A 17726-nucleotide genomic window follows, 5' to 3' on the forward strand; every position below is an offset into this window, starting at 1 on the left:
TAACAGAAGTGAAATTTCCTAACAAGTTTATAGATTTATTTCACTTCATTACTTACAGTGCACTTTCCATGCCTGCTATATTTTCTTCCATTTTCAGAGACCACATAGAGGTAAATAAAGTTGTCGTGAGATCCTACGGCCAGGAGGGTGCCATCTAGAATGAAACAGGAAAAATGTTGTAGATAAATACACTGTTATGTTTATTTATTGTCACTTTACTGGGCCTATGCTAAATGATATTTTACAAACATTGTTAAGTATCATCGACTTAACTATTGTTTGGCATTTAATGAATGAATCCTTCCATCATTAAGCATCCTTGAACACCAAATGGTCATCCGGTCCAGTACATAATCCCTTCTTGGAAATGCTCATGGCCCAGGACTCTTCCCCTAGCCTCACCTCCTTCTATTTAGCTATGAACCGGCACCAAGGGGGTTAACCTGCTTCTATGTGTCTAAGTGTACAGTGTTCATACAGCAAGGTGAGTGTACAATTGCTCACTGCAGCCAAGAACCAGGAGGCAGCTCTCCTGGGAAGGGAAGATGTTCTCTTTTAAGGTCTCCACCATGGTTCTTACAATGCAACAGATGGTCAATAAAGTCCATTTGATCTTTGAGTTTTAACTGCTACATCTGCAGTAGTTATTTGCTATTACAGCGCTAATAAAAGCCAAACCCAAACAGAAAACCTTTTCTGCTGCAAAATAACTCCTGCTAAGCTTATAGCTTGAAGCAAATAGTTTTCCTTCCTTGTTTAACACAGAGAATAGCATTCCGGACTTCCTTTGAAATGACTTAGAAATTATCAAAAAGAAAAAAAAAAAAAAGAAATTATCAACTACTTTGATTCAACAACTACTGGAATATATTTTCAAATATAAGAAAATGTCACTCAGATTAACTCCGGGGAGAACTATATGGATCAAAATCATATTAATAATGGGGGAAAGGGAATTGGACTATCATGGAAGCTTAATTAACATAAAAAGATACTGCTTTCTTTTATTTTTTCGCCTCGCCTGCAGCATGTGGAGGTTCTTGGGCTCGGGACTAGACCTCACCCACTGCAGTGACCACATCAGATCCTTAAAACCCACTGTGCCATAAGGGAAATCCTTAATTAAAATTTTGAATAGGAGTTCCTGTCATGGCGCAGTGGAAACGAATCCAACTAGGAGCCATGAAGTTGCGGATTCCATCCCTGGCCTCGCTCAGTGGGTTAAGGATCCAGCATTACCGTGAGCTGTGGTGTAGGTTGCAGATGCGGCTCGGATCTCGTGTTACTCAAGCAGCAACAACTCCGATTAGACCTCTAGCCTGGGAACCTCCATATGCCGCTGGTGTGGCCCTAAAAAGACAGAAAAAAGAAAAAAAAATTTTGAATGAAGTTCAAAATGAATTCAAAATTGCTAAATTAACTGATCTAATTCTTATAATGAGTTTCTAGGTATTTTACCTAATTGATAAACCAATGATTACTATGTAACCAGTAAAAACAAAAAAAAAATTTAAAGAACTTGAAGGGCCTATAAAATTTATATATTTTGAATATTACTATAATTTATTTTATAGTATCTTATATGCAAAGAAAAGGTTGCTAAACAGATTAACATTCAACCTAATACCTATTCAAAATTCTAATTATGTGTAGTTACCCCCCAAAATAGGATTTGAATGCACGGTTTTCTGCTTTCAATTGCAAATGCAGTTGTAACAGTTCTAAATTTGTTTGCTTGATGATTTAGATGTTTAACTTTAGCAGACCTTCTGCAGTTTCCTGCAGCAGAATTTAATCTGAATATGTTGGGGGAAACATATTCAATACTTAACAGTAGAGGAAAAAGTAGTCAGCTTTATTGGAAATGAAAATACGCAATTACAGAGAAATGGTGTGACTACCAGGAGTGGGAGTAAATCTGCCTACCTACTGAGTAGCGCATCACAGAGAGCTGTTCATTCCCATCTGTGTGGATAGAAACTAGATCTCTGGTTTCTGCATCCAGAACAAACCACCTGTGAAGAAGTAAAAAAATCAAAATTTCCGTCAGATATTAGCATTTATAGGGAAAAAAAAAAAAAGTGGTTGCTGACTTTTTCTCTCCTGCCCCTCTCTTTCAGCCACCCTGTGGTATATGGAGTTCCAGGCCAGGGATCAGATCTGAGCTGCAGTTGTGACCTACACCACAGCTGCAGCAATGCTGGATCCTTAATTAACTGTGCTGGGCTGGGAACTGAATCTGTGTCCCAGCGCTCCTGAGATGCTGCCTATCCCTATGTGCCACAGCGGGAACTCCTCCCCCCGGCCAAAAAAATAAATTTTAATAATTAATGCCCTTAAGCTGGACATGTTTCCTTCTTCTACTAAAAGATAAATTCATTTTGTAAAATGTTGCTAGATACCATATAAATATATGGGCCTAGGCATGTCCTCACTTCTACTATTTAGGTATCCTGAATGTCAATGGTGTCTCTTTGCAAGGCACTGTCCAAATAGAAAATGATACGATGATTAGTGATCTTGAAAACTACACCAGAGCCAGGGAAAAGGAAATTAGCCAATTAAAACAAAGAACAGTTAAGTGCCAATCTCACCGATGGTGACTACATATAGCAGAGAAACTCACAGAAGGAAAATGAATAGCAGACACAGAAAAACCTTTAGGGAGGATGTAGCCTATGTGAGGCAGTGCAGGCAGGAGTGACAGCTGCACTGCTATGTGGAAGGAGCTTAAGCAGTATGATAGTGGGAGGGAAAGGCAGAGGGCCATTCATTTGGTGTGATTTCAAAGGAACCAGCAGGGAGCACGCTGCCTCTCCAATACCTCCAATTCCTGCACAGGCAAGTTCTAAGTTCTTTGAAAGACAGTTTTTCATTCACACTTATAGGAAAAGTCAAATGTAAAAATCCTCTTGATAGGTAAAAAACAATGACTTAAATCCAACTACATAATGAGTGACTCTAATTAGCCCCTTTTATAAGAGCACTTGAAGGATGAGATGGTGCTTCAGAAGAGCATGGTGCAATATGGGGTACAAAGCAAAGTCTGGGAACTAAGGGAGGGCAACTAAAGGATAAAGGAGAAGGGAGCAGGTTACAGATAGCGTGCTAGTTGAAAGAGTTCAGAGTTTAGCACTCCCTGGCTCAGATCAGGCACTAAATAAATAGTTGTACAATAAACAAATGAACAAATAGAAAATAAATCTTTTAAGCAAGAATTATTTAATAGTAATGCAACATGCAGGAAGAAATGGTTGGGTAAAAAGAATGGGACAAAAATAGAAAAATAAAATCACTACCTTAATCTCATGGGACAAAAGCAGCAAATTTTGTTTTTAATTATTTAGATGGGAAAAAATCTACCACTAAAATAAGTCAATAACAGGAATGACAGTGACAGTTACTTTTAATTTTGAAGCATTATAACTAATATCTGGAAAGAGACCACTATCCCTTCAGATAAAAGGAAATATTACTTATGAAAGTGCTTAAATGAATTTTTAAAAAGGCATGTTGCTTAACATTCCTTAGTGTATTCAAAGTAGAAGATAGAAGACTCTCTTTACCACTGAAATCCCTTTCTAATTAAACACATTCATGAGTGAATTAGTAACTTGTGACCTACGGGTTGAAACTTCTAGGTAGCTAACCTATTTCACAAGTTTTGTCTTTTACTCAGGTCAGGGAAAATGCTTCTATTTGTGAATATCTGAGTTTATTAAAAGCCAATCAGCAGGAAACTGGCACTTTGAACCTCTGGGCTGTTTGATTATTTCCATTTCAAAAGGTACACAAGAAACATACTTTATTGCAAATGGACAGTACCCACTGACTATAGGTTTCTTCTGAGAATGTAATTCATTAATCAATTTTTATGGCTGCCACCATGATACTCCTCTGAGCCAAGAAATGCCAAAGCTGATGTCAAGTGGACCACCTGATTTTCAGAGTAAGGGAGCAAAATATTCCAACTTGGACTGAACAGACATACCTAAAGAATAATGAGACACAACACTGCTATGTATATATCAGGTTTCAAGTTTTTAATGAGTTTATGGAAACTTTACTTTCGAAGGCATTTAAAATTATCAATTTTTATTTGGAGAAGCTCCAATTGATACTGTCTTAAGACTATTTCTAAGTCTGTTTAATCGTCATAAGAAAACTGCAATTTTATCTCTTTGGAAACTCCCTTGAAAAATAATAATAGTAAAAAAACCCCAGAATGTCTGTCAGTATAATATGTAGAAATGCAAAATTGAGTCATACTGGTTAGAGATGGCAGCTCTCAAAAAAGAAAAAAGCAAACAAAAAACCCTGCCTACTTTTTCTATTTTTAGTATTACACAGCAGAGAATAATTCTTCCACTTTTGGCAAGTAATTTTTAGTAATAATTATCCCTAGCAATAATTTGAAAGCTCCCACTCTTCTCATTTCATAAATTATGCTCAGAAAAGACTTTTGGGCTCAGGATCTCTATCCTTAACAAAAGTACAGAGAGGACCCTCTAGCAAAGGGACTTTTCTAGGAATAAATATTTAAGTTTTTACTGTGTTGAACTGCACTCTCATTCTAGTCTAGAGTATATACATTGGAACCAGGCTTCTGCGTTAAGGTAATTTGGAAACATTATGGGATGCTATATGGCCCAAAGGACTTAATGGATCTTTACTTTTACCTTCTTTTTTTTTTTTTTTTTTCTTTTTAGGGCAGCACCCGTGGCTTATAGAGGTTCCTAGGCTAGGGGGTCCAACTGGAGCTACAGCTGCTGGCCTACGCCACAGCCACAACAACAACAGATCCGAGGTGTGTTTGTGACCTACACCACAGCTCATGGCAACGCTGGATCCTTAACCCACTAAGTGTGGCCAGGGATTGAATCGGTAACCTCATGGTTCCCAGTTGGATTCATTTCTGCTGCATCACAACAGGAACTCCCCAATGAATCTTTCTAAATGAAATGAGTGAAATAATGCCATTTGCAACAACATGAATAATCCCAGAGATAATCATACTAAGTGAAGTAAGCCAGACAGAGGAAGACAAATATCACATATCACTTCATATGGAATCTTTAAAAAAAAAAAAAAAAAAAAAAAAAAAAGAGATACAAATGGGCTTATTTACATAACAGAAATAGACCCGCAGTTATAGAAAACGAATTTATGGTTACCAGAGGGGAAGGGGGGATAAATCAGGAGGCTGGGGTTAACACATACACACTATTATACATAAAACAGACAACCAACAAAGACCGAGAACAAGGAACTGCACTCAATATTTTGTAATAACCTACAATGAAAAAGAATCGGAAAAAGAATATATTTATATATATAAAGCTGAATCACTGTGGTGTACACCTGAAACTAACATTACATTGTAAATCAACTATGTGCCAAAAAATTTTTTCTAAAAAGACTTAAAAATGTAATTTCCCATCAGAGATGGGAAATCTTTGGCTGTAAACTAATCTGACTTGAGTCAGGTACTCACACACAGTACCACCACTAGCTTGATGACTTTATAAAAAAGGTATTTCTGTATTTAGTGGCAAAAAAAAGAATCCTAAGATTTTAGAGCTGGAAGTATCATAAAGTCCCTATATGAATATATATCCGTCCATAATATGAGTTTAAAAAGTATTCATCATAATATCATGTGTCCTCCGGGTGGCAGGTTTGTTAACTTTTTCTCATCTGCTTTTATGAAGCTTCTACTTATAAGAATTGGAGTGTAGCTTTTATAACCAGAAAAACAAAAAATCAAAAACAGGGGGAAGAAAAGCCCAATCCAACCCTTTTACTTTACAAACAACACTGAAATCCTATGATGTCAAAACAGTTGGCCAATCATCAAAAGACTAGTTAGTGGCAGAACCAGGACAGAGCTTCTGGCCCTTATGCTTTTCACTATATCACACCAGGGAAGGATGTGATCCTATGGAAAAATGTGTCTCTGAGATACACTAACATTTAGGATCCAGTTAGAAGTCAGCAAAGGAGGCAGAATAGGAATTTATCACCCAAATGGGGAGACGAGTAAGTTCATGAAGTGGTTAACAGTTTAAAGTAAAATGAGTTACACAAGTAAGGATTATGAAGTCTCAGAACAGGGAGTAATTACTGAGGATGTGGGTGGTCTAGGATTTCATCACATCAAATGTGGCAAGGACAGGTATGACATAGGTGGCGAGGAATTGGCAAGAAAGTACAGAAAGGGCTGCAGTGTATCTAAAGGACATCGATATAACCATTCTGAGTGGAATGGTGAAGGAAAGACTTTTAATGGGCTTTAAAGGCCAGGCTAACAAGTTTGGATTCCACTGTTTACGTATCAAGCAGCCTTTAAGAACGTTCTAGTTCAGTTAGCTCGTAGTTTCTTGCATTTGCGCCATCTATTCCTTCTGCTTGATATGAGCTCCTACCTCTTCCCTACCTCTTCAAAATCTCAGAACTTCTTCAAGGTAGGACCAATCCCAACTCTTCTGTAAAGCATTCTCTGACTCAGGCTCATGGTAGTTTCTCTGTTGATCTTCAAGCATTAATATCTGTTATTCAAGTGATAGGAAACTACTAACAGGATATACTCTCCATCTTATGTAGTATCTGATTAGGTTATAAACTACTTGGGGTAGCATCCATGTTTCATATTTCTTTGTGCCAGTCACTGTACCTAGGGCTTTGTAATTTGTAGGAGCTCAGAGTGACTGAGAATTAGAGTTATGACAAGGCAGAACTCAGGAAGATTGATGCTGATGGAATTCAAAAACACTGTATACCCTGGGAAGTGAACTCAGGAGTACTGATGGGCCAGAGGGAAAAAGCTATTCTAATTAGAAGTTTTCTCTCTTAATTACGTCAAAGAATAAAGTCTTAACTAGTGTGAATATGTCTTTGACATATACCTTTGAGCAGAAGGAGCGTTTCTTATGTTCTGAACCTTTCTAGTCTATCAGGTTAGAATCTAATAACAGTACCTTTAGCTACATTGCTGGTTTGCCAAGGTTGCAGTCATCATCAAAGTTAAAGTAACCTTTAAAAATTGCATAAAAATTTAAAAGAAAAAAAACCCAAAACATGTGTTAAAGCTGGATCACTTAAGTCTCTCCAGCTCTAAGGTATTGTGATTCCAAGTCGAAAGCTAAATCAAATTCTTTACCTACCCACTTACCTAAAGGCACATTTTCCCACCATACTTCCTTGTCAAAGCTATCACTATCCCTATAGACTAGAAACTTTGGGGTTCTCTTTGAAGTCACCTCAGTCTGCCCACTCCCCTTTCCATTCCTGTATGATTATATGTAGTATGTTCTAAATAGTGATTCAATTCCATGGATTTTTTCCTTTGAAACAATTTCTACCTTTAGCCTTTGTTTTTTTATTTTACCTATCATCACTTCAAGTCTATTGATCTAAGGTATCTCACCTCTATTTACCAGCCTATAAAATGACAATGCCAAATCTTTCCTTAAATACTGGTTTGGAAATAAAACTGTGTCCAACCAGAACAGAGTAAAAAGCTCTGTGCAAACTGCTTAGGGAATTCTGTCTGAGCCGATACACACCTGACAACCTAATGGGATGTCAAATATGCCTGTGTTTCTCTGAGGCCTGGCAGTAGTATAAAGATTAAGTGCCTTTTGAGAAACTAGTTTCGAAAAAAAGGAAGGGAAGGGATGATTAACAGGGGTCTTGGAAACATTAAGCAGAATGTATTTTACCAATAATTCAGAGATTATACTTTTAAATTCACAATGGTTCAAGTTCACATGTATTATAAGCTTTATGAAGAACTTTAAATTCCACAAATTTAAAAAACACAAATTTAAAAAAATTAGAGGGAGTTCCCTTATGGTGCTGTGGGTTAAGGATCCAGCATTGTCGCTGTAGCAGCTTGGGTCACTGCTATGGCACAGGTTTGATGCCTGGCAGGCATGGCCGAAAAACAAAAACAAAACAAAACAAAAAAAAAGAAAAGATGAGAGAATATTATATTTGAAAATGTGTGATATGCCTGAATGTAGTTTTAATTAAATGGTTTACAGTTAATGGTTCAATACCCTCTAAAATTTTGTTAACTAATGACTAACAATTAATAGTATGTACTATGTACTAATTTTTCACCACTTGTATACTTTAAGTCTTTGTTTTGGTTTAGGAGATATTAGTTTTATTTAAAGATTTAGTGAAGTGTCAGTATTATCCTGATACCAAAACCAGACAGAGACAAAACAAGAAAACTACAGACCAACTTCCCTTATCAATATAGATGAAAAGAATCTTCAACAAAATCCTAACAAACTGAATCGAGTAACATATAAAATAGAGAACAAGATCAGGATGACCACTCTTGCCACATCTATTCAAAACTGTACAAGAGATTCTAGTCAAAACAATCAGTCAAGAAAATGAAAAACAATTCAGATTAGAAAGAAAGAAGAGTTTTACAGGGTGCATAGTCTTATATGTAGAAAATCCTGAGGAATCCATTAAAAACTATTAAAACTAAGAAATGAGTTCAGAGGTGCAGGATCCAAGAGCAATGTATTTATATATACTAGCAATGAATATTCTGAAAATGAAATTGAGAAAACAATTTCATTTAAAATGGCATCAGAGATACTTAGGTACAAACTTAACAAGGCGCAAATTTGTACCCTAAAAACTAAAAAACATCTTTGAAAAAATTCTAGATTTAAATAAATAAAGAGCTGTTCATAAATTAGAAGACCATATTAAAATAGTGACGTTCCCCAAACTGATCCATAAAGGAAAAAACAAAACAAAACAAAACAATTCTTATCAAAATGCCAGCTGGCTTCTCTGCAGAAACTGACAAGCTGATCTTAAAACTCATGTGGAAAATCAATGGATCCTGAATAGCTAAACTACCTTGAAAAAGAAAAAAGTTGTAGGACTCATACTTCCCAATTTCAAAACTTACTGCAAAACTACAATAATGAAGATTGTGGTACTGGCACAGGATAGACATATACATCAATGGGCTATAACTGAGAGTCCAGATAGAAACCCATACGTTTATGGTCAACAGATTTTCAACAAGGGTGTCAATATCCTGCACTGGGGAATAACATTCTTTTCAATGACTGGATATTCACACCCAAGAGAATGAAGTTGGATATCTACCTCACATCATATACAAAGATTAATAATGCAAGATGAATCACAGACCTAAAGATAAGAGCTAAAACTATAAAATTCTTAGAAGAAAATACAGAGGTAAATCTTTATGACCAAGAGACAAGAGAAAGAATAGATAAATGGGACTATATAAAATTTTGAAGCTTTTGTGAAATAAATGTAAACATAAAGGGAAAAGACAACCATTGGAATGAGAGAACATACTTGCAACTCATATATCTGATAAGGTACTATATCCAGAATATATAAAGAACGCTTATAACTCAACAATAAAAACACAAATCAATTCAAAGACAGGCACAGGATATGAGTAGACACTTCTCTAAAGAGGTTACACAAGTGGTTGGTAAACACATGGAAAAGACATTCAACATCATTAGCCATCAAAGAAATGCGTATCAAAACCACAAAGGAGTTCCTGCTGTAGTGCAATGGGTTAAGAATCCGACTGCAGTGGCTGGAGTTGCTGTGGGGGCGCAGGTTGAATCCATGGCCCGGCACAGTCACTTAAGGATTCAGTGTTGCCACAGCTGTGCCATAGGTTGTAGCTATAGATCCAATCCCTGGCCTGAAAACTTCCATATGCTGAGGGGGAAGCTGGAAAACACACACACACACACACAATGAAAAAGCACTTCACTAGGTTGGCTAAAATGAAAACAAAGTCAATGACAAGTGTTGACAAGGATGTGGAGAAATTGGAACCTCCATACTTTACTAGTGGAATTGTAAAATGGTGTAGCTATTGTGGGAAACAACCTGGAAGCTCTTCAAAATGTTAAACACAGAGTTATCAGCAACTTTACTCCTTGGTATATACCTAAGAGAGTGGAAAACATATGTCTACACAAAAACGTATGTATGACTGCTCACAGCAGCATTACTCCCAGTGGTCAAAAAGTGGAAATAACTCAAATGGTCACCAAGTGATGAAGGAGGTATATTCATATAATGGAATATTTGCTGACAATAGGGATGAAATACTTATATATTCTGTACAACAGGGATGAACCTTTGAAAGATTAAGTGAAAGAAATTAGAAACAAATGACAATGTATAATATGACTCTATATGAAATGTCTGGAATTGGCAAACCCATAGAAACAGAAAAGTAGATCTGGAAGTAGGTGGGGGTGAGGAGGAGTGAAGGCTAATGGGTATAGGATTTCTTTTTTGGGTTAATGAAAATGTTCTGAAATTAGCTTGTGATGAAAGTTGCACAATCCTGTGACCTTCCTAAAAACTAATGAAGAGTGTGTGTGTGTGTGTGTGTGTGTGTGTGTGTGTGTGTGTGTGTATTTTGGCTGCGCCTGCCTGCGGCACACAGAAATTCCAGAGCCAGGGATTGAACTGGTGCCACAGAGGCGAACTGAGCCACAGCAGTGACAACACTGGATTCCATAATGTGCTGAGTCACTAAGGAGCTCCTGAATAATATACATTAAATGGGTGAATTTTATGGTTATATGAATGATATCTCAATAATGCTGCTAAAAAGAATCCTTACTATGAGGATTAGCAATGTCAAGGAAGTACCATGTCCTCTTAGGTCCATGCATTTAATTTTTTCCCTCAGAAGTTACAGTAGTAATATATTCTTTTTTTGTGTGTGTGTTTTTGTCTTTTTTTTTAGGGCCACACCTGAGGCATATGGAGGTTCCCAGGCTAGGGGTCCAGTCAGAGCTGTAGCCATCACCCTACGCCAGAGCCACAGCAACGCAGGATCTGAGCTGCGCCTGTGACCTACACCACTGCTCATGGCAATGCCAGATCCCTAACCCTACTGAGTAAGGCCAGGGATTGAGCCCATGTCCTCATGGATGCTAGTCGGGTTTGCTAACTGCTGAGCCATGAAGGGAACTCCGTAATATACTCTTCTAAAACGATTTTATCACTGTGATAATTTACTCACACTTATGCTTACTTCTTAATTACAAGACATAGAAGATTTCTAGATATAGACATGAAGACATCTTTAAACATTTTGCTAGTCACCTTTTCTGCTTCATGCACAACTGGGACATATGCTGCATTAAGCTAAAAAAAATTCCTTGCCCTATGTGTGAGTTTTCAGGGTTAGGGTCAGTGATAATAATCCAAATGGCTACGGTGAGGGATTTTTTAATTTTAAGCTTGCTAATGATAGCTTCATTAAATGTTAGAAGGTAATTTCAGTGAATTTAATCAGATCAGTTTTTCCTTAAAAACTGGCACTCTGCATGTATGTATACATTGTAGAGCCATCCAATGAAGTGGTGACTCTTAATGATTCAAGTCCTTCTAGCCCTTACTACTCTACTTGGTGTTTTAACTCCTTCTTATACACAGTAAATTCTTTTTAAATACTATATCAGCAGTGATTTAACCTTCAAATATAAATTTTCCTTGTAGTATTTCCAAGTAATACTATAAACACCATTAAGTGCATCTTAAAGAATACTGGTGGACTCATGAAAAAGAGACAAGCTTTGGAATCATACAGAACCTGAGTTCAAATCCCAGCTCAATCGCAAGCAACTCTATGGGCCTTGGTTTCCTATCTGTGCAAAAGAGATATTTGTTGCATTTTTGTGAAGATTTAAAGTAATACATAAAAATAATTTGGTACAAGGTCTGTCATCAGATATTGAATAAATGGTAGCTTTTACTCTTACATTATTTATTTTTTTAGGGCCGTACCTGCAGCATATGGAAGTTCTTGGGCTAGGGGTTGAATCAGAGCTATAGCTGCCAGCCTACACCATAGCCACAGCCACGGCAATAACAGATCCAAGCCAAGTCTGCGACCTATACCACAGGTCACGGCAATGCCGGATCCTTAACCGACTGAGCGAGGCCAGGGATCGAACCTGCATCCTCATGGGTACTAGTCAGGCTGTTTCTACTATACCACAACAGGAAATCCTCTATTTCACTGATTTTAGCATTTGTGGTATCTGTTCAGCTGTCCCCAAAATAGACCTGAAGTAAACTCCTTTGTGGTTTTCTTTCTTTCTTTTTTACTGGCTGTACCTGCTGCATATGGAAGTTCCTAGGCTAAGGGTCGAATTGGAGCTACAGCTGCCAGCCTACACCACAGCCACAGCCAAGGCAATACCACATTTTAAAGCTTATCTTTACCTTAGAAAACTATTTTTTCATGATTCTGAGCACTATATATGAGAAAGATTTTGAATGTTTTGATTTCCCAGAGGTGTTAATTTGCATCCAACAGCCAAAGGGGAAAACTTGCTACAAAAAAACTCTCCATGATTTAATTTAGTTAGAATTAAATGAAATGGCTGATTTGAAGTATTTGTTACATAAAAATATTTAAACGTGTTCACAATAATTTCAGCTCAACAGAAATCAGCATTCCACATTTTTCAATGGGTTTAACTTTTGAAAACTGACTTTATATTTTTCCTCTGCCTCTTTAAAAAGGAAATTAAGTTATTTGTGATGAGGGCTATTTACTAGCAGAGGCAATAAAAAGGACTCAATTAAAAAATACAGATAATAAATACATATTATTTAATAATCATGGAAAGGTAGTATATAGAAGGTCTGCAAAAACAAGTAATTAATAACAATTTCAGGAAACATACTTTTATTATCGACCTATGCAGCATTCAACAAAGAAAAAAGCTATGGCACAAACAGAAGGTCAACTTGGTTATTTCAGCTTCAATTTCCTTCCCTAACAGGTAATGACAGAAAATTTCACAAAGGAGGCTCAAGTCTACTGAACTGTTACCTTCCTCAATGAAGCTTATCCTGACCTCCCAACTTGTCATTTTGCAACTGCATCCTCTCCAGATCCCTCTTCCTATGTTCAACTCTCCCCCACAATAACTCTTCGTTAATCTTAGTTACAACGCTTACGTTTTATTCTGCCTCCATCCCTGACACACACTAAAATGTGGGCTCCACAAGAGCAGGGATCTTTGCTTCACACTCTGATGTAGCCGGAATGCCTACAATAGTGTCTAATAAGTGGTAAGTGCTCAAATAATTACTGAATAACTGAAGGAGTATGCATAACAGAAAAGAGCAACAAGCATATAACTGTGCCACTTAAAAGATTAATTCTCCAGATCAGATTGAGAACATTCCTGAATAATGGTTAAACATCCCACCACTTAGATTACTCGGCTCACATTTCCCTTAAAGACCCTACCTGCCTGAGTGCGTTCCTATGGCCACCACTGTGCCACTTGGATGAAAATCTGCACAGTGTCCTGGTTCCTAGAAGAGAGACAGACAGCTGTTGGGGAGTACATGAGAAAGTCTCCCTAGACCTATGGGAATAGCGGCAAAACATAGTTGAAAATAACGTGTTTCACATAAACATGGAATCTCAATCAACTTTACTGTAGCCAATGGGAATACCACATGGATATGAGAGAAGGAAGAATTTCAGAGCAGGAAAAGGGAAAGGACAACCAGCTTGTGGCCAAGCAGTAGAGTAATAGGGATAATAACAAACATCTGTACAGTTCTTTAAAGTCTGCAAAGGACACGTATACACCTTTTAGGCTAGAAAAGGTGGATATCTGGGTGGGGTAGGGAGAAAATACAATGAGAGACCAACTCAAAAAGAAGATAGTAGAGTCTGTTAGTGAGCAGTATTACTGAACCACCACCAGAGGCCCAAACATTTCCAAAACAATTAATGCTCCATAAAGACATAAAATATTTTTTATTTTTACTGCTGATCAGTGACAGAAAAACTGAGCTTCTGTCCTATTGATTTGCTTCTCTGGAGTGGGTTCATGTTGTACTTTGTGACTAAACACTCTCCCCCCACTTACCCCTTCCCCTTTACTGAACTGTATAAATACACTTGGTTTTAACCAATGCTGAGTCCTTTTTGCTTTGTTGCTACCAACTGCCAGTTTAGGGAGTTTCTTGTGAGGAATTTACAATCACATTTTGCTTTACTTACATCTACGAGCCTGGTCCATTCCAGCTTGTGTTCTGCCGAGTTCCACATGCACACCTGTCTATCCTGAGCACAAGTCAAGAGCAAATCTTTGAAGGGATGTGTGGCAAGACCCCAAAGCTCATCTGTGTGACCCTGAAAGTGAAATGAACCTATTATTATAAGAAACAAAGGCTACCATCAAAAACATTCAGTTAATGGTTAAAATCATACAGCTTACCTGTACTTCTATTTGGAAGCCATCGTTGAATGTTCCCCGTAAAATAAAGTTTCGTGATGTGCCGACTAAGAATTGATCTGCTTTTCCTTCCGCTACAGCTCTGATTGTTCCATACTGATCAGGAACCTACAAAAAAAATTTTGTAAAGTTACCATACATATACTAACATACATTAATTACTACCTGAAGACCGCAGTTATAACTGAAAGCAATTATGGGGTAATAAATGACCCAATTCCAAATTTGAAAGTAATAATCTTATGCTAATAAATTATTTGTTCAATTACATTTTATTACACAGAAGTTATAATGCATTATCAACATTCTTTGCTTCAGTCAATTTTAATTCATATTTTCTACAATTTTCAGAGTTAATGATTAGGAGTGGGGGTAAAGGAATAAGTTCTGGTAAATCACATGAAGACTGTGGTATGGTTTTGCTACTTCCTGGTTATATTATTTTGGGTAAGTCATTTGGTGTGAGACAAATTTATCTATGAGGATTTATCTTCTTGGAAATAAAACCCCAAAGCAGTACTATCAAAATACTCTTTTTATTTTTATTTTTTGTCTTTTTGCCATTTCTTGGGCTGCTCCAGCGGCATATGGAGGTTCCCAGGCTACGGGTCTAATTGGAGCCATAGCTGCCAGCCTACGCCAGAGCCACAGCAACGCAGGATCCGAGCCGCGTCTGCAACCTACGCCACAGCTCACGGCAACACCGGATCGTTAACCCACTGAGCAAGGGCAGGAATTGAACCCGCAACCTCATGGTTCCTAGTCGGATTCGTTAACCACTGAGCCACGACGGGAACTGAAAATACTCTTTTTAAAAGAAGATTCTGTCTGCAAAGCATGAGTAGAAAGGACTGAGCATAAACTCAAAGCTAAAGTCACGAACAAATAAAAGTAATATTAAAATGAGATTTGCCATTGTTCTGACAATTACTGATCTAAAATACTCTTCTTATCCATTTCACTTCTTGAGATCTCAATTCAATTAACAAACTTTCACTGAGCAGATAATACCTGTTGGGTTTTATGGATACACTGGTTCATGCCATGAAGCAGACACATAACATAGATAATTAGATAAACATTAAGCCCATTGTTTAAAAAATTATTTTCAAGTTTAAAAATTAAACTGGTCATTTTGAATACCTTGGAGTAGGATACAGTATTTGATGAATGTTTGTTAAATTTTGTTTGTATGGTTATATTTTTGGATCACTAAAAGGTAATCTCAGAAGTCAATAACAAGCAACTTAATTATTGTGCCCATTTTTCTGATTCTTTCAGATTATTTTGTTTAGTGAATGGTCCTTTTTTTGTTTATTTTGAGGCAATGAAATGACAAGAATGTGCACCAAACTGCCCAGAAAAGTGTAAGTTATCTTAATGTGGGACAAAAGACCCAAGTTTAGAAGGTTCAATATTTAAACATTTTTATGTTGCATTTTCATCCTTACCTCTATTTCTCTTTCAGGATTCAGATCATGATCCCATAGAATTATTTTTCTATCTTTCCCGCCTCCAGTTAATAACATCCCATTTCTCATGTGACAGAATGTGAACACACTGCCATCATGAGCTTTAATCTGTTTGCTGATCTGATAAACACCTAATATGAGGAGAGAAAGATAAAAATGTTAGTGATAACAGTTTTCACCAGATTTTGGTGTCTTTTTGGAAGAAAACATTAGCAGAACCACAGAGTGAGTAATCAAATAATCAAAAGTTCCTATGATTCAACATTCAAACCATGTTTTCAGCAAGGCTTCCGAAAGGCAGGTAGTAAAACTTAATACAATTTATGCCTTTACGTGCATATTTAGTTACTTTGAAAATATTCTCACAAAAAGCTAAGCTAAGGTAGTGATATTGCAGAGTTCCTGTTCCGGCTCATCAGGTAATGAATTTGACTAACATTCAGGAGGATATGGGTTCGATCCCTGGCCTTGCTCAGTGGGTTAAGTATAATATGTTGCCGTGAGCTGTGGTGTAGGTCGCAGACACAGCATGGATCTGGCTTTGCTTTGGCTGTGGCCAGCAGCTACAGCTCGGATTTGACCGCTAGCCTGGGAACTTCCATATGCCACAGGTGCAGCCCTAAAAAGAAAAAAAAAAAAAAAAAATTAGTGATAATTCCATAGACAATGAAGGATATATCAATCTTAGGACTTTACTATCTTTTATAATAATCTTTTATGCTAATTAGTATAGGTATGAGTCTTCTGATTTTAGCACTAAGGATACATAGGTATAGAATTAGCTTAACCAACACCACACAGTTAGCTAGTGACAAAGCTGTGACTAGAATTCAAATTTTTTTACTCAATGTTCCTTTAAGTTAACAAAAAAGCCCTTATTTCTTATTGAAGCAACATTCATAATTTTTAATATTTAACCACTGTTGACCTGGAGACCTTTTGCTCTGTCAAGGATAACCCCTTTTATTTGCTGAGATACAGGGGGCTGGGGAAGGGATGGGGCAGTAGAGGCACTGGAGGCATGGAACAATGGCTTTAGACCAACCAGAGAAGTATTTTAAGAACTGATTCAGCTCTACGAATGAGATAACCCAGCTTCCTTGTATGCTCTGGCACTTCACAAGTATTCAGGAAGAGACAAGGCAGGTATAAACATATAATCAGAGCCTCTTTCTTAAGAGTGAAGATTAAGGTTTTAGTACTCACAACTTTTTCTTTGGCATTCATGATGCCTTACTCAGCGAAGCTCTTTATCCAGCTAGTGAAGCTGCTTGAGCAGGAGTAAGGCTATTTAGAAGATTATTATCCTACAGAATTAGTTACCAGGTTCAAAATGGCAAGGTAGAGCCTACATTTAAATGCAACCAAAATAAGTCAATAAATGCAACTTAGATCCCTTGGAATCATGAAAAAAAAATCACAAGCATAAAAATTCTTCAGTGGGGGAAATAGGTAAAGGTGGTCAAAGGTACAAACTTCCAGTTACAAGATAAATAAGTTCTGGGAACTTAATGCACAGGGTGGTAACTAGGGTTAACAATATTGTATAGTATATTTTAAAGTTGCTAAGAGAGCACATCTTAAAAGTTTCTTGTGGAGTTCCCATCATGGCTCAGTGGTTAACGAATCCGACTAGGAACCATGAGGTTGCGGGTTCGATCCCTGCCCTTGCTCAGTGGGTTAAGGATCTATCATTGCCATGAGCTATGGTATAGGTTGCAGATGCGGCTCGGATCCCGCGTTGCTGTGGCTCTGGCGTAGGCCAGTGGCTATGGCTTCGATTCGACCCCTAGCCTGGGAACCTCCATATGCCATGGGAGTGGCCCAAGAAATGGCAAAAAGACAAAAAGCCAAAAAAAAAAGTTTCTTGTACGAGAAGAATTTATAATTACATGAGGTGATGGATGTTAACTAAATTTACTGTGGCAAT

The 17726-nt window shown here is 37.3% G+C and overlaps 1 protein-coding gene and 1 long non-coding RNA gene across 17 annotated transcripts in view; both read right to left on the reverse strand.

Annotated features, from left to right (window-relative positions):
• Nucleotides 1-17726, reverse strand: part of LOC146404854 (uncharacterized) — a 1116837-nt gene that overhangs the window by 27747 nt on the left and 1071364 nt on the right. The window lies entirely within an intron of this gene.
• EML4 (EMAP like 4) overlaps nt 1-17726 on the reverse strand; it is a 150007-nt gene that overhangs the window by 14031 nt on the left and 118250 nt on the right. For 9 of the 14 annotated variants that reach the window (XM_021087582.2, XM_085019470.1, XM_021087581.2 and 6 more), the window contains 6 exons: nt 15776-15927; nt 14307-14432; nt 14090-14221; nt 13322-13389; nt 1927-2015; nt 57-154 (listed from right to left, as the gene is read on the reverse strand). In XM_021087582.2, coding sequence (XP_020943241.1) covers nt 57-154; nt 1927-2015; nt 13322-13389; nt 14090-14221; nt 14307-14432; nt 15776-15927 — 665 coding nt within the window. The remainder of the gene's footprint in view (nt 1-56; nt 155-1926; nt 2016-13321; nt 13390-14089; nt 14222-14306; nt 14433-15775; nt 15928-17726) is intronic. The other 5 variants (XR_014842088.1, XR_014842086.1, XR_014842087.1 and 2 more) reach the window with 1 other exon arrangement.

This window comes from Sus scrofa, chromosome 3 (genome assembly GCF_054392235.1).
Source record: "Sus scrofa isolate SSC_HxYL_T2T_F1_AM1 chromosome 3, Sscrofa_HxYL_maternal_Yorkshire_Landrace_v2.0, whole genome shotgun sequence".
Lineage (NCBI taxonomy): Eukaryota > Metazoa > Chordata > Mammalia > Artiodactyla > Suidae > Sus > Sus scrofa.